This window comes from Papio anubis, chromosome 8 (genome assembly GCF_008728515.1).
Source record: "Papio anubis isolate 15944 chromosome 8, Panubis1.0, whole genome shotgun sequence".
Classification (NCBI taxonomy): Eukaryota; Metazoa; Chordata; class Mammalia; order Primates; family Cercopithecidae; genus Papio; species Papio anubis.
Window position 1 is genome coordinate 119,684,400 of NC_044983.1, and position 24,031 is coordinate 119,708,430.

Here is a 24,031-nt window from a genome sequence, read left to right on the forward strand (position 1 = left end):
AGCGGTTTGCCAAATTTCTAACTAAGAATACAGGATACTGCTATACGCCAGAGAATTTTCTGGTGAAGTTAACATGCAAAAGTGGTTATTCACATACCAGAACTATTGTTAGTTGCATTAGTCTCATCATGATTACAGTGCTGACACTGTGAGAAGCCCTTGTCAGTTGACTGGAACATCTTGAAATACCTAAAAATTCAACAAGCAGGACCTCCACAGTAGAATGAGAGTATACGGAGTCCTTGCTTTTACTTCTTCAAATTCCCAACTCATTGAGTAAAACATTAAAAATATTCTACAACAGCAAAGAAAAGATAAGGGCTAGGGAAGTAAAAAATGTGTAGTAATAAAGAAAAAAATCAAATAATGTAATCAATATTCCTAATCTTTCTTTCCTACTACACATAAAAAATTAAAAACTAGAGGCAATAAAAAAAGGTTAAGAGAAAGAAATATAAAGGAGATACAGCAGGGAGGAAAACTACTGGCACAGAGGGGAAAGTAAAATCAAAACACAGATTCTGCCTCCTGCTTCACAAAGAACCTATGGAGTACAAGATGAATCATGAAAAGAACATTTCCTAGAAAGCGACAATCTTATTAGGAGTATCCATCAAATTATTTTATTATTATTATTTTTTGAGACAGAGTCTCCCTCTGTCTCGCCCACACTGAAGTGCAGTGACGCGATCTCAGCTCACTGCAGTCTCCAGCTCCCGGATTCAAGCGATTCTCCTGTTTCAGCCTCCCGAGTAGCTGGCACTACAGGTGTGCGACACCACACCCGGCTAATTTTGTATTTTTAGTAGAGATGAGGTTTCACCATGTTGGCCAGGCTGGTCTCGAGCTGACCTCAGGTGATCCAACCACCTGGGCCTCCCAAAGTGCTAGGATTACAGGCGTGAGCCACCATGCCCAGCCCAAATTTTTTTAAAATCAGAAATTATTCTGTCTTATGGTAACTGAATCAAATCAAAACATACATCAGAAGCAAAAAAAAAAAAAAATTACCTATAAAATACACAACAGAACTTGTAAATCAGTCCAAGATTTCAGTCATCTGATTAGGTTTTAAAATGTAATTACTGCTAGTATAATATCCCTGAAAATAGTCACAATAAATCCCAGGTTTATTTCCATATACATATGTTTTTTACAAATTTAAGAATTTTCTTTTGACATATAATAAACTACACTTACGTCGGAAATGTGTTCTGCTCCAATGTTTTATTAAGTGAACTATGGAGTTAAAACAGTTCTTTCCGTGTGTGTGTCTGTGTGTGTGTGTGTGTGTGTGTGTGTGTGTCTGTGTGTATTATATACATCATACTCTCTTCCTTTTCTGGATATTTTAAAACAATAAGATAACTATTAAGCTTGTACTTCAACATACCACATTTGCCACATTACTTTCCATAATGGCTGAGTAAGTAACCTCTTATCAGAGGAATTCTCCTGCATGGAACAACTACAAGCTACAAACAAAAGTACAACAAATTAACTACCTGAAAGCACTGGAAGATTATCAAAACCAGGTTGATCCTAGAGGTGAATCAACACAGAAAAAGAGATGACACTAAGTGAGTTAGTTACGTGTTTGTTGCAGCTTTCAGCCTGTGGGCAGGCTCCAGCCACAACATGCAGAGCAACTAAAGCTCTGATGAAAATTCCTCAGTCTACCTGTCTGAAGAACCAGAGGTTGAGGTGCCAGGTAACCAAACAACTAGAAAGTGAGGGAGGAACCCTGGAAAGGATAGAGTCAGAAAGGAAGAGTCCTAAATTCTGTGCATACATTCAGTTCAAGTCTACAGCTGACTTGTGGAACCACATATGTGCAGGGAAAACTCCAAAAATACCAGCTAAGGGCACAATAAGTAAAGATTTGAGGGCAGCCCACGAGAGTTTGCAGTTTGAACCTAACCATTAAATGCCTGCTAAAACAAACAAAAATCAATGCTTTTCAGATGAATAAAACAGAATCCAGAGTCTCTACAATGTAGTAATTACAGCAATAACTAGGATACATACAAAATTACTTCACAAACAAGGAAAAAGAAAAATGTGACTCATTTTCAGACGACAATAGAGACCAATCCCAAAGTCACTCAAATGTTAGAATTAGCAGACAAAAACTTTAAAGGAGCAATTAAAATTGTATTCAAAGATGTAAATAGAAATACACTTAAATGAATAAGACAGGAAATCTCATCAGAGAAACAGAAGAAAATATCAAAAAAAGAACCAATAAGAAGTTCTAGAACTGAAAAATACATTATTTGAAATTATAAAATTAACTGGGGCCAGGCACGGTGGTTCATGCCTGTAATCCCAGCACTTCAGGAGGCCGAGGCGGGTGGATCACAAGGTCAGGAGTTTGAGACCAGCCTGACCAACGTGGTGAAACCCCATCTCTACTAAAAATACAAAAATTAGCCAGGCATGGTGGGGGGCACCTGTAATCCCAGCTACTCAAGAGGCTGAGGCAGGAGAATTGCTTGAACCCAGGAGGTGGAGGTTGCAGTGAGTCAAGATCATGCCACTACACTTTAGCCTAGGCAACACAGCAAGACTCCATCTCAAAAACAAAACAAAACAAAACAAAAAAAAAAAGAATTAAAGATTTAAAAAAAAATTAACCTGGATAGGCTTACAAGCAGAATCAAGGTGACAGAAGAGTTAGTGAAAATGATGTCAGATCAATAAAAATGAGTCAGTCTGAACAACAGAGACTAAAAAGATTGAAAAAATAATAAACCTGAGTCTCAGGGACAGTGGGCTAAATATTAAAAGGGCTAATATATGTATAATTGTAATTAGAAGGCAAGTAGAGAAACTAGGAACAAAAACTCTTTGAATAAATAATGGCTACAAATTTCCCAAATTTAGTGCAAGACAAAAGTTTCAAAACATTCAAGAACTTCAGTGAACTTCTAGTGGAATAAATATGAGGGAAAACAATCATAAAGGAAAAAATCTCGAAAGCAGTGAGAAATAAATGACATGTTAAACACAAAAAAAAAAAATGACTTAAGTATGCAGAAAGAAAATGGGTGTCAGTCCAGTATTCTACATCCAAAAATGTACCATTTAAGAATGAAGGCAAAATGCATTTCAGATAACTGAAGCTATAAGAATGTGTTAACAGTCAACCTGCAATACAGAAAGTGCAAGAGAAATTCTTTAGTCTGAAGGGAAATAGCAGTTGAAAAGTAAATTCTTGAGGAAGGAATAAAGAGCATCAGAAATGGTAAATGTCTGGGTAAATATAAAAGATTACTTTTTCCTAGTAATTTAATTTAAATAGACATGCCTATCTAATGCTAAAATTATAACACTGTCTTACAGTGTTTATAAAATATGTAGATGAATACATACAATATCATAACATTAAGGATGAACGGGGCAGTAAATGGACTGATTTGGTAATTTAGCTGCAACATTTATATGATGAAAATAAAATGGTCCAATATTAGCTATAAGAGTCGGCAAAAAGTTAAGAATACATGGTGTAATCCCTAGAGTAACTACACATACAGACAAAATACAAAGAGAACATAGTTAAGAACCTACTAAATAACTTGAAGGAGAATTTGAAGGAATGTTCAATAAAGCAAAAAGAATGCAAGACAGAAAAACAGAAACAAAAAGCAGAGGGTCAAACAGAAAACAAATAGTAAAATAGTAAACTTATATCCAACCAAATCAATAATTACATTCAATTTTAATGGACTAAACACTCCAATTAAAATGCAGAGACTATAAAAACGAATAAAAAAAGTAAGACCCAACTATATGATATCCCAAGGATTACAGTTTTATAGGTCAAAAGTAAATGGATGGCAAAAAATATGCTACACAAACAGTAGGCTTATAAAGGCTGGAGCAGTTGTATTAATATCAGATGAGGTAGACTTAACGACAAAGAGTATTACCAGAAATAAAACAGGGACATTTCAAAATGACAAAAGGGTCAATGTATCAGAAGGCATAACAACTGCATGTTTATGCCTAATAACAGAATTTCATAATGTGCAATGCTGAATCTAACAGAATTAAAGGGCAAAACAAGCACTTCCATAATCACACTTGGAGATATAAAAGCCTTTTTCTTAGTAATTGACAGAAAACTAGGCAAAAATATCAGTAAGATATAAACTTGAACACTACCAACTACGTTAATCTAATTGATATTTATACAAAACAATACCTAACAACTGTAGAACACTTATGACTTTCAAGTGCAGACAGCACATTCCTCAAAATAGGACATATGCTGATCCACAAAACGTGTTAATAAATTTGATTAAAATCATAAATATGTTCTCTTACTATAATGGAATCAGTAACAATAAGATATATGAAAAAACAAATTTGGAAATTAAACATCTTCTAAATACATGGACCAAAGAGGAAATCAAAAAGGAAATTAGAAAATATTTCAAACTGAGTAACAATGAAAATGCAATATATAAAAATTTGTAGAATGCAGCTAAATGAATGCTTGAGGGGAAATTTACAGTTTGAAATACTTACATTAAAAAGAAGAAACGTCTAAAATAAATAATCTACAGTTCTATCTTAAGAAGCTACAAAGTAAACATAAACTGAGTAGTAGAAAGAAGCCATGAAACAGAAAGCAAACAATAAAGGAAAGAGTCAAAATTGGTTCTTTGAAAAGATCAACAAAATTAATAAGACCCTAGCTATACTGATAGACAAAAAGAGAGTAAGAATTACTCATATCAGGAATGAAATAGGGGGCATCATTACAGATCCCACAGATATTAAAAAGATAGGAGTATTATGAAAAACATTATACCCAAAATTCAACAACATAGGTGAAATGGACAGATTCCTTGAAAAATGCAACCTATCCAAACTAGCAGACTAAGCAAACAAAAATCTGACTAGCTGTAACAAAACTGATTTGTTACCAAAAAACTTTATACATAAACACACACACACACACCCCTTCCAAACCTAGATAGTTGCATTGATGAATTCTGTTAAAACATTTAAAGAAAAAACATCAATCCTACAAACTCAAAAGCTCTTCCAAAAAACAGATGAGGAAATACTTTCAACTCATTTAATAAGGACAGAATAACATTAAAAACAAAGCCTAACCAAGACATTTACAAAGAAGAGAAAACCAGATGACTATTCCTCATGAACACAGAACAAAAAGCCTTTAATGGCATAATAAATATTCTGCTTTCCTAAGTATAAGAGTTTATTCATAACAGTGGCAAAAATAACCAACATCCAAACTTCCTTACATGCCCTCTTTCTTAGACACCTCCCAATGAAGGAAAAGTTGCTCTAAATAGGATTCCATGTGTAGAAATACATAGGATAGAAAAATTATCTACAAGAATCCATGAGATAATATTTACATATAAATTTCTTTCCTTTAGGTTTCACATTTTAAAGTCTTTGCTAAAGGTTAAATAAGATAAGACAGTTACTATAAACTGCTGATTTATGTTGTTGTAAGTCAAATGAAAATTGTTTGAAATGAGAGTCTCCAATCTGTTCATGAGGAAGTAGAGTTTTAAGAAGTCAACAAAGCCTTTTCCTTTGACTCCGCTTTTTAGTCAAAACTGATTGTTATAATAAGGGTTTGACTGCAAATATTTTACATTAAATAAGCCATCTTTATATAAAAGTATTACATACTCATATTCATAGTTGCATATATTAAAAGGATGAGGATATTGTTTTTTATTAAAAGGAATTTTGAGGTAAAAACTAGAAAATAACATCTAAAACACTAAATTTATTTGGTTTATTTTTAATTATAAAGATTATATAATTATATATGGTTAATGAGATTCAGAAAAGTGAAAAGAAACTTAAAAGCATCCACAGTTTATCAGAAATAAATGTTTTGATGTATTGCCCTTCGATCTTTTTCGTTTAAAGATACATACACAAAACTGTATTCTGCCTTTTCTACAAAGCATTAAATAATGAATATTTCCCACATCTTTAAATTTTTTAAGAAAATAATTTTATTTGTGAACACTTATTTCATCATGATATAGTCATTTCATTAATAGCCTATTGTTAGATATTTGCTATTTTTCATACTTTCAAATAACAGTAACTTGTACCTAAATCATTTTGCGCTCCTCTGAAAATTCCTTAGAATAGATTCTTATAAGTGGCATTACTGAACCAAAGAGAGCGAGAAAGAGCAACAGCAAGAGAGAATATATGTAAGGGCTTTTTTTTTAATTTCTGCAAAACTCATCACAGAAAAAGTATGTCAAGTTACCCCCAACTCACTGCATTTTTATTTTTTTAATGTTACACTCACATTTTCATGTTTTCAGAAGGCAGGCAAAATGTCATTGAGACAAAATCCTTAAAAGAAAGTTCCAAGCAACAATTTCAAACTTATTTTAATTGACAACAAGATTCCAATACATAAAACAGGACAAGTTTGAATGTTCATTATAAGATTTAACCTGTATATCTCCTCTTTATTACACTTCCCTTTAAAAATAACTTCTTATAAAAAACCTTCAGTCCAATATTAACAAATGCATCTAAAATACTTTTTAGGATAAACTACACCTGATAAATTTCTTTTTTAAATAAGTTATGCTACTGTTAAATTAAATTTGACCTAAAGCTGCCTGAGTACATAGTGAACTGTAAGCTGATACAGTATGTAAACCAACTGCAACCCACCTTAAGAATATATTCTTGGCCAGGCCCAGCAGCTCACGCCTGTAATCCCAGCACTTTGGGAGGCCAAGGTGGGCAGATCACGAGGTCAGGAGTTCCAGACCAGCCTGGCCAATATGGTGAAACCCCATGCCCACTAAAAATACAAAAATTATCTGGGCATGGTGGCGGGCACCTGTAGTCCCAGCTACTCAGGAGGCTGAGGCAGGAGAATCACTTGAACCTCGGAGGCAGAGCTTGCAGCAGTGAGCCGAGATCGCGCCACTGCACTCCAGCCTGGGCAACAGAGCAAGACTCCATCTCAAAAAAAAAAAAAATTATAAGTATACATATGTGTATATATACACACACGTATATGTATGTGTGTGTATATATATACACACACACATATATACATATATATACACACACACATATACATATATATTCATTCTTGCAACAAGTAGATGAATCTTGGCCAATCATAGCAGCTGAGCTTTGAGCCAATTACAGGGTGCAAACTGCTCACACATGTCCAAATAAGGCAGATACAAGGTATAAGCAAAAAAGCTATTTCTGTATATAATTTCCTTTTTCTATTTATAAATACTGTATGCCCACATTGCTGGATGAAGCTCTCTGAACCGTTTAAGGTTCAGAGTGCTGCCCAATTCATGAGTTATTTCTTTGCTCAAATAAACTTTGCTCTAATTAATCTGTCTAATGTTTTTCTTTCAGCAGTTTGGCATCAAAAGTGAGATCTGAAGTATACCTCCAGGAGCACCAAGTGTCCATGCAAAGAACCAGAACCCATTGTGCACATTGAGCCCTCTGATTAGAGCAGCATGAATTTGAGTTTTGAGCTTGCTGACTTTATTTGAGCATTTTTTACTAGATGGGGTTCAGGATTGGACTGGATTGGATCCAGTTGTTGGACTCAGGTAGGTACCTTTTCAAAGTGCTTTCCCCTAAATCTAAAGAGCCTGGGACTCCACCTTCTGGGACACTGGCTAACTTTATAAAGAATTACAGGCCCAGAACGTGTGTATTTTTGAAAACAAACAAACAAACAAACAAAAGTCCTTAATCTTACTGAGGACAACTTAGAATTACAGTGACCACAATAGGGAAGTTATAACCTAGATTAAATTGCTGACTTGTGAGGTGTATCAGAAAAGAAAGGATCCCAATGTCACAAAAGCAATGGGATGCATTCTTTAACTGGCAAGCAGAGGCATTTAAAAGATAAATCAAAGATGGCCTCTTTAAAAGGTTCTTTACAGAAGGCAAGTAAAAACATCTTAAAGTCTTTTTCACAAATATCATTCAAAAGCTGTAGCTATCTGGGCAGGAAATATTACTCCGCTGGCCAGAAAAACAATTTGGATCCAGGTATTCTTTAATAATCATTCATGATTATTGTATTATTGTACGTGGAACATGGCTAAAAGTTTTAAATGAAAGGTGTAAGATCTGTTTCTGTTTATATCTTTATGTATGTCTGCATCTATGATGTATATTTACATATGTGTGATATTTTCTACTTTCTTATATTGTCAAATTGTATAAGAATGCTATTTAATTGACTTGAAGAAAAATAAGCACTTATATAAATGAAGTATTTGCTCAGAAAAATAGGAAATGACCCAAATGATTTTTGAAGTTCACATAACTTGGGTAATCTTTGGCAAATAAGAATATTATTGGTTTGATTAAAACAGACATATCTTCACAGTTGTTAACATTAAAATTAACACAGATACATGACTTTTCCTACCTAGGTTTACTGGTAAAATAAACTTATGTTATCTCTACATTACAAAATTCATCAGCAAGAAAAGTAATTTAAGATGATGACTAGCTGTTTGATGTCCCATCTTGCTAAGTAATCCAAGAATAATTATTAAAAACGAGTGAGTTAAATAGAGGTAAGATAAAAGTCCCAAGTGAACGATGCCTTCCCTGTACCAGAAGGTTTTAACATTCTTATCATCAAGAATGGAAACTTGAGGCTGAGAATAATGTGCACAAACAATAGGCCTAGCCAAAAATCCAAAGAATATAGATAACATTTTGCTTCTTCTACAGTTTCTTATTACAGAGACTAAAGATACTTGGGGCCATTAGTAAACATGCTCTGCCCCACACTGACAAACTGTGCTTTGAGAAAGTACATGCTTCCAGATATTATGATTCATAGATTTGCAAATCTTCAGATGGCTGGTGTGACAAATAGTTCACAATTACTTGCTTCCTAGTGTCCTTTGGAAATTAAGGTCATTAAGAGTTCAGAATTCTAATTAATACATAAATTACTAAAATTACTAGAAATAAGAGAAATAATTTTATATAAAGTATAAAAGAATAATACATGATTTTGGTAAGCAAAAGCTATAAAGTATGAGGATGTTTTGCTTCATTAAGGGAAAACGTAATTTTTGTTTGAAAGTAGAATGAATGGTCGTCCCAAGATGAAAACAGGAAAAGTATAAAACAAAATCTAAATGCAGAAGAAAGTTGTAGGTTTGCAAAGGATAAATCTTGGAAAAAGAATTTTATGTGTGACAAAGCCAGCTAAGATTAGAAGGGAATTATTTACAAGTTTTTCTAAAAACTGAGCATTAATATCAAAAGTATACTAATACAAAACTAGAATTTGGTCCCCTATATTAAAACAGTAAGAATTTCTTGGACTACTGGTCTACTTTTAATAGGAAATTGTGAAAAGTTTTTCTTTACCGTTTAGGTAATTGATCCAGGAAACAAAGATTCTGTGTTTTACCAAAGTAATTTCCTGCGGTCCATGTTGCTTTTATTAGGTGTCTGACCACTTAAGAAAACAAAATCTTCTCTATTAAAATTTAGAGCTAAGGGTTCTCTCTACAACTATGTAACTTTCTGTGTTTACCTTTGAAGTCTTGTAATTTTCACTTTTGTTAAATGAATGACTACTGTTCACAGTGACCTGTGACACTATTTTAATCACGTATTTTAAACATTTGATATTTTTGACACATTTCCCAAAATTAGATTCTTAGTATTTTTCTTGACCTCATCTTTGATTTTCCAGGCAAGCCCTTGAAACGTCTCCTATATAAGGAGAAGCATTAAAAACAATGTTTTTCCTCATATAAAAAGACAGATATTAAACTAACTGGGCTTATTTGACATATTAAATTATATGAAAAGTATTGCCAAATAAGTAATGCTAAACTTTTAGTTTCTTTTGTATTGATGTGTTTCAGAAACTGTATGAAATTCATAGCAATCTGATAGTTCTGGTATAAAGCAATCAGTCATCATTCTAGTTATTATATTCAAATGTTATATGCAACAGAAATCATTAAATTTTCCTGTCAACTGCATCATCACTGTAATGAACTCTCATCAAATATTTAATCATGGCCATTTTAAGTTTTATCATTCATATTTGGTTAATTATTTACTCTTGTACTTTCCTGAGCAACCATAAGCCTAAAGGGTTACGTCTTCAAGGAGATTCATGTAAAGAACTCTGAGAAGTACAAGTTTCTGATAACTTTAAGATCATACCATTGAACTGAGTCCAAGAACTCTAAGGAAGAAACTCATTGGTTCATAAAGCTGCTAACCCAACATAAAGTAGAACAAGAATTAATTAAATACTAAGGAAATGCCTTGGCAGATTTTCACAGTAGGTCAGCCAGTACTGAAATTGTTAAGATATGCAATTTGAATGAACTCTATGAGATAATATTCCAAGTCAAATTACCTATGATAACTTATATAATAAACAAGTGCTATGCACCTGAATTAGAGAAATAAAATTATTATTTAAAAGGATATAAATCCGATGTTAAGCATGGGCTCATGGAAAGCCTGGACAGCTGCCTGGTCATTCCTGACTCCTGAAAGCTTCCATTATTAAAAGCTCTGCACTCCATGACTCATCATAGAAGAGATAAAACGATCCAAATTATGGGGAAAAACTGTTTGAGTGACTGTTCTAAGATTGCTAAAGTGGTTTATAACTAATGTTTGGTTTGGCAAACCCATAATTCTGGTAAGATAATAAAAACCCTCAGGTAATACATTTCTAGCACCTAATGAATCATTTGAACACTTACAGATGAATTTCATTCAATTACCACATTTAACATAGGTTTTATGATTATATAGAAGCTCTCTGATTATACATAAGGCCAATGCTATAAGAGCAACTAAAAGGTTATTAGAAAATATGTTTCCTTTATAGGGTATTTCTGGAGAAATCTCCAGTAATACAGGTACTCATTTCAATGGACAAGTTGTAAAACAATAAGGTATTACAAACACAATGGCATTAAACAAAGCTCATTTCAACAGACAAGTTGTAAAACAACTGAATAAGGTATTACAAACACAATGGCATTAAACAAAGCTAACTGAATTGACTTGATGGCCTTGGTCAAAGGTATTACCAATTGATGGCAATCAGATCCACTCCACTAGAAAACACAGACTGATACCTTATACAACAGTTACTGGAAGGCCTATGTCCCTGATAATAGAACTTCATGTATCTACCACTCTTATATTATTAAACTCTTATATTAGAACCTCATGTATCTACCACTCTTATAATATTGACATGATTCAATATTGAAAGGTTTAAATGCAAGATGCCAAAGTATATTATCATCAGGTAAAAGAAGCCCTCCATGACCCACCAACTGATGACAATCAGACCTTTCACTATCTAGAACCAGGAGCTTAGGTCTTTTGAAAAAGACACCATAGAAAGAATACCCCTGAATTCTGTTGGAAGAAACAATACCAAGTTGTTCTCTGTAGTAAAATTTCAGGGTCTCGAGTCTTTGATCCACATCTCTGAACTTAAGAGGGCCTCTGTAGACTCTTGAGACTGTATACCAATCAGAGACCTCAAGGTAAGGCTGACCAGTAAAGCTTTTTATTTTACCCAGAAGCAGATGGCATCTTGGATGTGAACAGCTTTCCGAAGATTACAGATCAAGACTTCTCTGTCACTATGAAACCTGTGCCTTTTTTCCTCTTTGGCCTCCGTTCCTTTTCTGTTTATATAATGGCAAGATAATGTGATGATTAAGATTTCATAGCCAACAGCTTCTGCAATTGAATGTTAGATATGTCATGCTACTAACAGTAGGCAAAACCTATAGTGAGGGTTTTGCAGTTAAATTAGGCCAGAAATTGTATAAGAAAACCAAAGGAAGACGATTTGACAGTTCGTAGGCAAATGTGTAACCCTAATTCCTTGTCAGTAGCCTCCAACCTTGCAATGATTCAATAATGGAGCCTTAGACAAATATTGCTAGTGCTTCTCTAATAGTGACCTCTAATGTACAAAGCATTCCATAAGGGACTGCCTGTTGAGCACCTCCAAGATATATTTTTATCTGTGGAGGATTTTATTATCAATCATATATGTACGTAACTACATGTATCAATAAGTGGAAAATAAGGAACCAATGTGGTTTACGGATTCTAATGGTATCAGTGTCACTCCATAACATACTGGAAAATGAACACTGGTCTATACCTCTTAATTTGCACTATAAAATAAAGGGGAATTTGTCAGCAGGTGCAAATCACTCTAAACGGACATTTTTATTTTTATTTGTTGGTAAAATACTCCTTCCCTGGCTTGGCATAAATGTAAATGAGGTTATGATTAGAAATTTGTCTCAAACATTAGCTCCTACAGCTGATTCTACTGCAAAGGCTATAGCTGCCCAGCAAACTTCTTCAAATTATCTTGCTAAAATTGCTTCAGACAGTATCACTGCTTTGGACTCTGCTGTCTGAACAAAGAAGACTGTATGCAATAGCTAACACCTCCTGCTGCACTTGCATAAATACATCTGGTATGATAGAAACTCAGTTGCCAGAAATCAGTAAGTAAGTTACTTTGTTAAAACAAGTATATTTGATTTTGATTGGTTCAACTGACAGGAGCTCCTGTTAAGAAGTACACTTCAGTCTCTCAGTATTACCCTCCTGATAGCCATGATAATAGTCTCCCTGGTGCACCACATCCTCTCAAGAGTATTAAATGCTTACGCATAGCCATCCAATGCACGTCAAATGGCCTCGCTATGGTTAGAATAATAAAAACATGAAAAGAACATAAACGTTCAGCTTACCTGACACTAACAATTGTGAATTCCATAGAGACCAAACAAGTCTGTTATGATGGTGACAAAGAATGGTGTCAATGCCCAAACTTTTGGCCAACTCTCGAAATTGAGAGACTGATCAAAAGGGGGAAATTGTTAAATTAAATTTGGCCTAGAGCTGCCTCTATATGTAGCAAACTGCAATCTAATTTCATATGTAAACAAACTGCAATCTATCTCAAGAGTATCTTCTTGTAACAAGTAGCTGAGCTTTGGCCTATCATAGGAGCTGACCTTTCAGCCAATGACAGGCTGCATACTGCTCAGACATGTCCAAATAATGAAAACACCAAGTTGTAAACAAAAAGCTGTTTCTGTATAGCACTTCCATCTGTCTATAAATACTGCCTGCCCATGTGTTGCTGGGAGGAACTCTCTAAACCTGTGCCGGTTTGTCACCAGTAATGGTTCAGAGAGCTGCCCAACTCATGAGTTGTCTCTTTGTTCAAATGAACTCTGCTAACTTTAATTTCTCTAAAGATTATCTTTTAACACTACTAAGAGGTACATCCTAAATTGAAAATCAATAGACTTTAGTAAAAGAAATGTGCAACACCTATGGTTTCTACATTTTAGCCTCCATCATAAAATTACAAAACATGTTTACAACAATGGTGATGCTGAAACACAGAAACAGGGCTAATGGCATATAGAGTGAGTTCTATTATTTAATAGAAACTATAATTTGTCATTTTCTTGTTGAATGTTCCATTAAATTTAATTACTGTATTAATCCATTGTTACACTGCTATGAAGCTACTACCAGAGACTGGGTAATTTATAAAGACAGGAGGTTATTTATTTATTTATTTATTTATTTATTTATTTTGAGACAGAGTCTTGCTCTGTCACCTGGGCTGGAGTGCAATGGTGCAATCTCGGCTCACTGCAACCTCCACCTCCCGGGTTTAAGTGATTCTCCTGCCTCAGCCTCCTGAGTAGTTGGGATTACAGGCGCATGCCACCACGCCTAGCTAATTTTTGTACATTTTTTAGCAGAAATGGGGTTTCACCATGTTGGTCAGGCTGGTCTGGAACTCCTGACCTGGTGATCCACCCACCTCAGCCTCCCACAGTGCTGGGGAGTACAGGCATGAGCTACTGTGCCCTGTCAAGAAAGGAGGTTTAATTGACTCGCAGCTCCGCATGGCTGGGAAGCCTTCAGGAAACTTACAATCATGGCAGAAGATGAACGGAAAGCAAGGCATATCTTACATGGCAGCAGGAGAGACATGGCATGCAGGGAAAACTGCCACTTTTAAAACCATCAGATCTCGTGAGAACTTCCTCACTATTATGAGAACAGCATGGGGGAAACCGCCCCCATGATCCAATCACTTCCTACCAGGTCCCTCCCTCGACACGTGGGGATTACAATGTGAGATGAGATTTGGGTGAGGACACAGAGCCAAACTATAGCACACACTTTAAAAGGTGCGTAAATCCATACTTGAAATAAAAGAAAATCTGAAAAACAAAGAGTCTTATTTCCTAGTCTATTTTTTTTTTATTATGCTTTCATGGAAATCATGATTCTTAATGTGATATTTCAGCCTATTATCACGTATGTGAAAAGCAATATAAAATCATAAATGAAAGGAAAAATCCAAATCATTTATAATAAACTTAGTAAGAAAAGTATCAAAGCAGCTTCACCCTGAGATGACAGAAAAGGAACGGTTTAATGCATATACTATTCCTTTATTACAAATAACTCAGTATTCTTTAAGTGTCTAATTAAGCAGTTTCTGATCTTTGACCACCTAATATTTATTCCAAACTCACCCCAATATCTTTCCCAAAAAAGTACAGGAAGTAGACATGGCAACACAAATCACAGTCTGGCCTAATTAGAAGATTTATGAAAATAATAGATATTAAACTAGTGAGTTTCAGCAACAATTTGGGGACCTAGAGTCTCAGTTACCCATAATTCTGAACATTATGAATAACTGCTTAGTCCTTTAATAGAACCAAAAGTTCAAATGGGTAAGGTAAAATTTACAATAAAAATACAACATATTAAAGAATACAAACTTAAAATGCAAACCATGCTGTAAGCAAAATAATTTAAGCAAATCAAATGCCAACAAGTCTAACATGCACCAAAAGCGGTTTATAAAGCAACACGGCAGTGTTTTTTTTAAAAAAAGAAGCAAATTAATATGGTCAAGTTATATACTTACAAAACCTGACATTCAAAATTGAAAAATGAATGTTAAGCTTTCTAAAGTTAAGCTCTTCAGAAATAGCAAAGCTTAACTTTTTTTTTTTTTTTTTTGAGACGGAGTCTCGCTCTGTCACCCAGGCTGGAGTGCAGTGGCCGGATCTCAGCTCACTGCAAGCTCCGCCTCCCGGGTTCACGCCATTCTCCTGCCTCAGCCTCCCGAGTAGCTGGGACTACAGGCGCCCGCCGCCACGCCCGGCTAAGTTTTTGTATTTTTAGTAGAGATGGGGTTTCACCGTGTTAGCCAGGATGGTCTCGATCTCCTGACCTCATGATCCGCCCGTCTCGGCCTCCCAAAGTGCTGGGATTACAGGCTTGAGCCACCGCGCCCGGCCTTAACTTTTAATTTAGTAGATTTTAATTAACCTGTCTCTTTAAACAGAAATTTTAATTGTAAAAGGACTTTTTAATTATTTCTAAATATATATGTCTTACGTAAAACCCATAAAGGCATTTGAGTGTAATCTTGTAATTTTATTTAGCATTTAAAAGTAATTACTGCAACATATACATTACGTAGAAAAGAAATTTCTACTATGTCTTATAAAAACTAATACTGTAATGGAAATTGGAGACTTAGTATGGAAGAGGCAAGAGAAAGGTGAGAGACAAAAAATTACCTATTGGGTACAACATACACTGTTCAGGTGATAGGTACACCAAAAGCCCAGACCTCATCACTACACAATTCATCCAGGTAACTACAAACTACTTGCACCCCCAAAGACTATTGATATTTTTAATTAAACCAATAAGTAAATAAAAGAACTAAAACTGTCATGTTGTTAACCTTCCAGGGAACTTACCATGCGACCTGGGACTTCACTGCAACCTGTTACCTAGAAGTAACTAATGAATTTCAGACTGGTGGAGGCCAGTGGTATAACAGTTGAGGACAGGAGTTGGCCATAAGCAACCACGAAGATAACTATGGTACTCAATTAATCATCACCTTTATCAACCATATTAATGCACCATCCCTATTAACTATTTAACTCTGACTAAAGTAATAGTAAGTACTAGAGGTACAATAATTTTTCTTTTTTTTTTTTTTGAGATGGAGTTTCATTGTTGTTGCCCAGGCTAGAGTGCAATGGCGTGATCTTGGCTCACCGAAACCTCCACCTCCCGGGTTCAAGCGATTCTCCTGCCTCAGCCTCCCAAGTAGCTGGGATTAGAGGCATGCGCCACCACACCTGGCTAATTTTGTATTTTTAGTAGAGACGGTGTTTATCCGTGTTGGTCAGGCTGGTCTAAAACTCCTGACCTTAGGTGATCCACCCACCTTGGCCTCCCAAAGTGCTGGGATTACAGGCATGAGCCACTGTGCCTGGCCAATAATTTATTTTTCTTGTTGCATTTCCTGGTAGTTTTTTTTTTTTTTAGGATAATCAGATATACTACTGATCTGTGGTTTTACACAAATAACTTGCGTACTTCAACAACTATATATATTTCTAAACACAGAAATTATATTCCTTCCCTTCCTTTATGCCTATGAAAGATAAAAAAATAATTACTATATACAATGATATTCCTTTTTTAAAGGCTAAGATATTAAAACAATAGTACAACTTAAAAAATAATCTTGTTGCTTTTACTTATTAGATATAGAGATGGTACTATACAACTTTTAGTTTAAAAAATCATATAGCTATGGATAATACTGTAAAGAAAAAGCCTAGGGCAAGCTAGAATAAAATAATTTATTTTGGAACATCATAAATGGTAGATCTGTGAGGAGGGCTACACAGATATGCAAAATATATTCATTTTAAAATAAAATCGTTTCATATCTAAGAAGCAGCAGAGGTTTTTCGGTGTATGATATATTACCTTCTTCCCTTTCAATCATGCCCCAAATAAGAATTCTTTCACAGAATGTTGAAGCTGAAAGAATTCTTAGAGACCACTTGCCAGTAGTTCTCAATATGAAGTGGTCCCTCCCCCCAGAAGAGGTTTACATATGCAGGGTTGTTTGGGATATGATAATGACTGGGAAATGTTACCACCAGCATTAAGGATTCTAAACTTCCTACAATGCGCAACAGAGTCCTTCATAATGAAGAATTAGCCAGCCCAAATACCAGAAGCACACTCACTGTGAAATACTGACTTAATTCTCCACTTTGAAGATGTAGCCACTTAGGCCCAGAGATGTTAAGTGACTTACTCAAAGACACACAGCTAGGTCCAGAACTCAGATTCTCATTTTCCCATTCTACTTCTCATTCAGTTAATACATTCTCAATAGAAAAACACGGAAGAACCAAGAATCAATCATATGTGCATATATAAAACATTGTCAAAACACTGGTTATTCATTAGTACTTGAAATAAAACTGCAATTAGCTAAAATACTAATATCCTTTCCAAACTGCTTTTTTCTCCTCTCATAAAATGTAATTCCCTTCAGATATATTTAAAAAAAAAAAAACATGAAGTTAAAATAAACAGGAGAAAAATCAAATGATACATTATAGTTACCAAATAAAATGTTTTTTGAATGGAAGTATTAGGTGGTTTCTGCTGGATGGTTTCAGAACCACTGGAAACTATTACATGGTTCCAAAACAACTGGATACCATAGCCTAGGGCTAATTCACTGCTAACACTGAAGAAATGTATTAGAGTGAAAAACAGAACTGAACTAAAAACCCAAAAGCCCTAACACAAATACCTACTCTGATATATAATTAGTCACTAAATCTTCAGCAGGTTACAAGCCCTTGGGGTCTTAGTTTTATGTTACAAAAAATGAGTTCAGGTCCTTGTGATCCTTTCACGAGAGGTACCACCTAAACATTCATAAAGAAGTATACTACTTTAAGTAGGGATGTAACCAAATACTGAGTCTCAAAAGGCAAGAGCACTGACAGGTAAGTCCTACTATCAGTTATTGTTCAGCAGCACCTGATCTCCTAGTGATACTGTGTGCCATAATCTATAAGTATCTTATTCTTAATAGAATAAGAGCTTTATTTGAATAAATTTGAATAAGTATCAAATAAGTATTTGAGGGCTAATTAAAATATCTTCAGAATATTTCAAAATTAACATTTTATTCTTCAAAATACATTTGCATTAAATGTTTAACTTCTACATGCAAACTCAGATTTAAAATTTTTAATATTGGAGGTGGCAAAGTAAGAGTATACTGGGGTATTTTTGCAGACAATATACTAATACATCAATGTCTGTGTGTGTGTGTGTGTGTGTGTGTGTGTGTAAACACACTATGCACCTATATTTCTCTAAAGTTCTTACAGCTTAGTTTTTGCTGTTTTTGCCTGACATCCTATACACAGTCTGAGTTTTATTTAACTCTTCTCCCTACAAAATTTCAATTGGTCCACAAAATATTTCAGACTCCCTTTCATACACTGTGTTATACTTCGTAGGCAAAGTATCTAAATCAAATAGTAATCAGAAATAAATAAAACAGGAACAGAGAGATATTTGTTTTAATCTTTCTCTCTCTCTCACCACTCCCTTTCATAACATACCCCTACACACTCTCTCTCCCCCTCTCTCTCTCACACACACACACACACACACACACACACTCTTCCACCATCACCATAGCATGTAACCTGAGTTAGAGATCAAGCTGAATGGTGGCTGAATCTAAAATATAGTCTCTCTTTGCAATATATTCTGAAGGTTTCCCTGTGTGTGGCCCTTTTTTCCTACTCATTTGTCCTAAAGAAATTCACAGACTTTGCTGCTTCTTATGTTTTACCTGCTATGGTTATTTCAACAATTTTTAAATATTCTATTTAAATATAATTAAATATAAACATTTTTGCCTTTTCTTAAAGTTATAAATTTAATCCTTCAGTTAGTTGAGCATGCAGTTATTATGCCATCATACAGACACTCAAAAACACTAATGCAAAAACAGAAAAATTAGGCATTCTATTTCAAACAAGCAAGAAGTTCCACCAAATAGATGCTTCACTACTTGCAATCAACACTGTAAGATTGTACTATACCAAAACTATCAGGGGTCTCTGCTGAGGATACTTCCTTCGCACGCTTCACAATGGCAATCTCAGGTTTGGGATATCTGCATGCTAAAAGTATTTTAAAATCAAAATATATTCAAGCAACAAAATAAATAATATATATAAACTTTAAAATATATATAAAACTTAGAAGTACCACATGCTAGTATACAGGCAGTCTTTGCTTTGCACAGTAATGTGGGGTCACGTAACTGATAATGCAAGCTTAAGCTGTGCAAAGCAGTCTTAGTAACCAATGGGAAAAGTTGTAATTATTCTGTGACCTTTCAATTTTTTTGTCAAAACATGAAAAACTCTCCTATTGACAGGTATAAATGTAAAGGACAATTTTGAAAATAGTAAAACTAATGTTTATTTAGTATACTTTAAAACATTAGAAACACTGATAAAGTGTGTTCTTTCTTTGAAAAAAACTTACGAGAAGTAGGCTTAACAGTACTAGTCTTCTCATATAACTTCTCATCATATAACTTACAATATGCAGCGAGCATCTTTCTATACCTTGATAAACTGTACATACTTTTCTAAATCTGGATTAGTTTATAACATTTTATCCTTTATATTTTCAACGTCATGAAATATCTCCAAGGGTTCCTTTAATGTGAACTTTCTGCCAGGATCACTTCCCCTGAAAGGGTATTCATCTTTTCACCACAACCTCCTCACTTTCTTCATTTATATCTATAAGTTCACCCTCCCTAACCTCCTCTGGATGTACATCTGGAGTCTCTTAAATGGCAGCAGTTCAATAGTAGTGTCAACATTCCCACAGTCAGCTATTTCTTCTATACTCCACTTACACTTCACTGGAATTTCACTTGAGCATTTTCACTTTTGTTTCTTGGCTGCACTTCCATCTTTTTTTGGTCAATTTCCTTTTGATTATCCATTTTTGTAAAACATCACGTTATCACTAGGAGACAAGGAGGAAACACACCTACATGCTTTGCTGTCTGTGTGTGAACTGAATGACATATATAGTAACCAATCACCAACAGACTATTAAAAATAGCAATGTGATTGATCATGATCATGATGTACATATGTTTTTACAGAGTGGTTTATGGACTGAGGAGCTAGCAGCAAAGTTTATACTTTATGCAATTACTGGAAGTTATTATACTGTACTAAATGAAATTTGAACTCAGTTGTCGGGAACTGGTGTTATTTGACTAAAACATGGTTACTGAGATTCATGCATATAGAAATTATATTAAGTAGGGATTGCCTATAATAATAAAACATGAATTATTTAATGAAATTTGCATAAATCCAGAGAAATAATAGGGCATTACAATTTAATATACATTTTTTCTGCCTATACAAATTAATGTAAAATCAAAGGAACAAGATTCTCTTTCTTAGAAGTCAAATGTTTTAAATTCCTTGTACTATCATTCGACTATCAAAGAGTAGCTAATCTATAATAAAGGAGAGTTCAATGATTAAATTTTGTATTTAGAAACAAAAAAAACCATCGTATTTCAACTAGTAGGGTTTTTTGTATCTGCCTTTGCATTTATCACTTAAAAAAAACTTTTAAAAGTTATTAAAGGGAAAAAAAATTACAGAAAATAGCCCCTGATCGCAAAGTATGACATGGAGTCAGCAGAAGGTACAAACAGACATGAGATGATTAGAGAACAAAAAAATAGAGTGTAAGTCGGCTGGGCGTGGTGGCTCACGCCTGTAACCCCAGCACTTTGGGAGGCCGAGGCGGGCGGATGGCCTGCGGTCAGGAGTTTGACACCAGCCTGGCCAACATTGTGAAACCCCACCTCTACTAAAAAAAAGATACAAAACTCAGCCAGGCGTGGTGGCAGGTGCCTGTAGTCCCAGCTACTCGGGAGGTAAGAAAATGGCTTGAACCTGGGAGGTGGAGCTTGTAGTGAGCCGGAGTGTAGTGCACTCCAGCCAGGGCAACAAGAGCAAGACTTCATCTCAAAAATAATAATAATAATAAATAATAATAAAATAAAATAAAAATACAGTGTAAGTTTCCAGAATGGAGAAATTATTTCCCTAAGAAGTGGGAGACAGACTCCAAGAAGAGGTAGGATTTGGCCTTACAGTATTGCAGAATTTAAGTAAGTGAGGGAGGTGGGATTTCTCTTCCCTTTCCCAAAAAGTTCTGTCCAAAAGCCATGAGGAAGAAATGAGTGAGGCAGGCATCTGTGTAGGAGGCAGGGGAAGCCACAGTACCCTAGAACAGGCTTTTAGAGCTCAAGCAGTATGAGGTGTATCCACACAGGGAGGTCGGTCTGGTACAAGGTGTCAGAACCCAGTTGGGCCTGGTGCAGTGGCTCACGCCTGTAATCCCAACATTTTAAGAGGCCAAGACGGGCAGATCATTTGAGGTCAGGAGTTTGAGACCAGCCTGGCCAATATGGCAAAACCCCGTCTCCATTAAAAATACAAAAATTAGCCAGGCATGGTAGTGCACACCTGTAATCCCAGCTACTAGGGAAGATGAGGCAGGAGAGTTGCTTGAACCCAGAGAGCAGAGGTTGCAGTGAGCTGAGACCATGCCATTGTACTCGAGCCTGGGTGACAGAGGGAGACTCTGTCTCAAAAAAAAAAAAGAAAAAGAAATGAGAAAAAAAAAAAAAGAACCCAGTTGGTTGAGAAAGGCTTCCACATGGAAGGGGAAGGGACTGTGGCTCAGGGTGTCAGGGCCAAAGTTGATGTGAGGAGGGCATCTGTATAGGAATATGTGGGCAGTAGTGGTGATGAGATTTTGGTGACAGGAGCAGCGATGAAAAATAAATAAATATATTAAAAATAATAGGAGCTAGGCATTTCTCCATCAGAGAATGGAGTTAGAAATACAGAAAGTGAGAAAACTAGAACATGCCCTGTGGTATTAGCTTAGTATTGAAGAAATTGTAAAGAATCTTCATATAGAGAGACACACACAGAACTATAAATAATATAGAGTATATATATATATAAATACATACATATTCATTTATTTACTAGTGAGGTACCCACAAGATCCATTGTGTCTACTGCTCTCTCTCAGCGAATGGGGATTATGCGTAAGTTCTCTCTAGGGTTCCAAAGCTCCATGGATGTATGTTTTGAGATATTTGAGTTTCAGCAATTTTTTTTATCTGAACTGAATTTGGAAGTTGTGACAGAAACTAGACTGGGTCCAGGACAGAATTGGATCTAATTATTAACTGGTCTGGATTCAGTTAGAGGCCTCAGACGTCTGACTGGGTCAGACAGAAACTAGTAGTAAATGGCAATACTGCCGGGGATGCAAGCTTTGGCTTTTGGAAATCCACAGGAATTTTTGTGTTCTACCCCATTTGTTTCTTTTTCTTTCACCCTGAGGTAGGGAAAAATCATTGGTTAAACTGATCGAGGTGATCTAAGAGCCAAAGCCAAATAGATGAGATCCTTAATTTCTGAAGAACTGAGTACTCCACCTTCTGGCTATGCCTACCTCTACATGTATAAATATTAAGCCCTGGAAGCAGCAAACACTTAAAGAGATAGCAAAATCTTACTAAAGGTAATTGCATACATTTGAAAGTGAGGACTCCTCAATTAGTCTCATCTAAGGATGCCTACTGATGTGCAGAACTTTGTAAAAAAGATTTCAACATTTTTACTGCCTCTTTTTAAAGACTATAAAAAGAGAGTAGGCATGGTGTCTCATGCCTGTAATGCCAGCACACTGGGAGACCATGGTGGGCAGATCCCTTGAAGGCAGAAATTCAAGACCAGCCTGGCCAACATGGTGAACCCTGATCTATACTAAAAATATAAAAATTAGCCAGGCATGGTAGTGCACGCCTGTGATCCCAGCTACTCGAGAGGCTGAAGCACGAGGGAGGCTTGAACCTAGGAGGCAGAAGCTGCAGTGAGCTGAGATCACACCACTGCACTACAGTCTGGACAACAGAGCGAGACTCTGTTTCAAAAAAAAAAAAAAAAAACAGGAAAGGAAAAAGACTATAAAAGGCAAATAAAAAGCTTAAACAACGAATTGGTAAAAATTAAATCTGCTAACCTTTTGGCTTAGTTATTATACTACACTAAAGGCTAAAAGAAAGCTATCCTGGATAAAGTGTTTATAAAAGTTAGGACCTCAGGTAAAGTAGCCTTGCTTCTTTTTCAGAGCTATCATACTGAGTCTAGGCACCAAGAATGCTTTTTTTGTCCTTTTCCTTAATGGCCTTCAACCTGAACTCAATAATTTTAGCTAGGAAACAGTAGTTAAGTTAAAAAGACTGCCTATTCAACTAAATAAGTCTTCAAGACATACGTTTCTGGCATTTAGCTGGCTATTTTGAAACTCTTTTGTAAAAGAAATTTACATCTATAAAAAAAAATCTTGGCCAGGCGCGGTAGCTCACACCTGTAATCCCAGCACTTTGGGAGGCCGAGGCAGGCAGATCATGAGGTAAGGAGATCAAGACCATCCTGGTTAACATGGTGAAACTCAGTCTCCACTAAAAATACAAAATATTAGCCAGGCATGGTGGTGCGCGCCTGTAGTCCCAGCTACTCAGGATGCTGAGGTAGGAGAATCGCTTGAACCCAGGAGGCAAGGTTTCGGTGAGCCGAGATCTCACCACTGCACTCCAGCCTGGGTGACAGAGGGAGACTTTGTCTCAAAGAAAAAATATATATATATCCATTTGTAAGGGTGTCGTCTGCCTCGGTGCACCAGGAAGAGAGGGAGAACCGAGTCACTAGAAACTCTTACCATTGGTTTGAATTTACAAAACAAATCTAACCTTTGTTTAAGGTGCTCTTCCTGGCTATCTTGCCTTAGCCGGGCCTTTACCAACAACTTCCTTCCTTGGTTTGGGCAAATGATTACACAATTAATTATTTAGGCCTGAAATCTCAGCTCTGTGCTTTGAGATATAAATTTTCTACCTTGTTTCATCTAAGAGCCATCCCTTTGA

The 24,031-nt window shown here is 35.6% G+C and overlaps 1 protein-coding gene across 2 annotated transcripts in view; it reads right to left on the reverse strand.

Moving 5' to 3' along the window:
- Nucleotides 1-24,031, reverse strand: part of TMEM65 (transmembrane protein 65) — a 62,419-nt gene that overhangs the window by 20,939 nt on the left and 17,449 nt on the right. The window contains exon 2 of one of the 2 annotated variants that reach the window (XM_017962290.3): nucleotides 19,074-19,154. The exons of the other annotated variant lie outside the window; for it this stretch is intronic. Within the exon in view, the coding sequence (XP_017817779.1) occupies nucleotides 19,074-19,154 (81 nt within the window). The remainder of the gene's footprint in view (nucleotides 1-19,073; nucleotides 19,155-24,031) is intronic. 2 annotated transcript variants of the gene reach the window in all.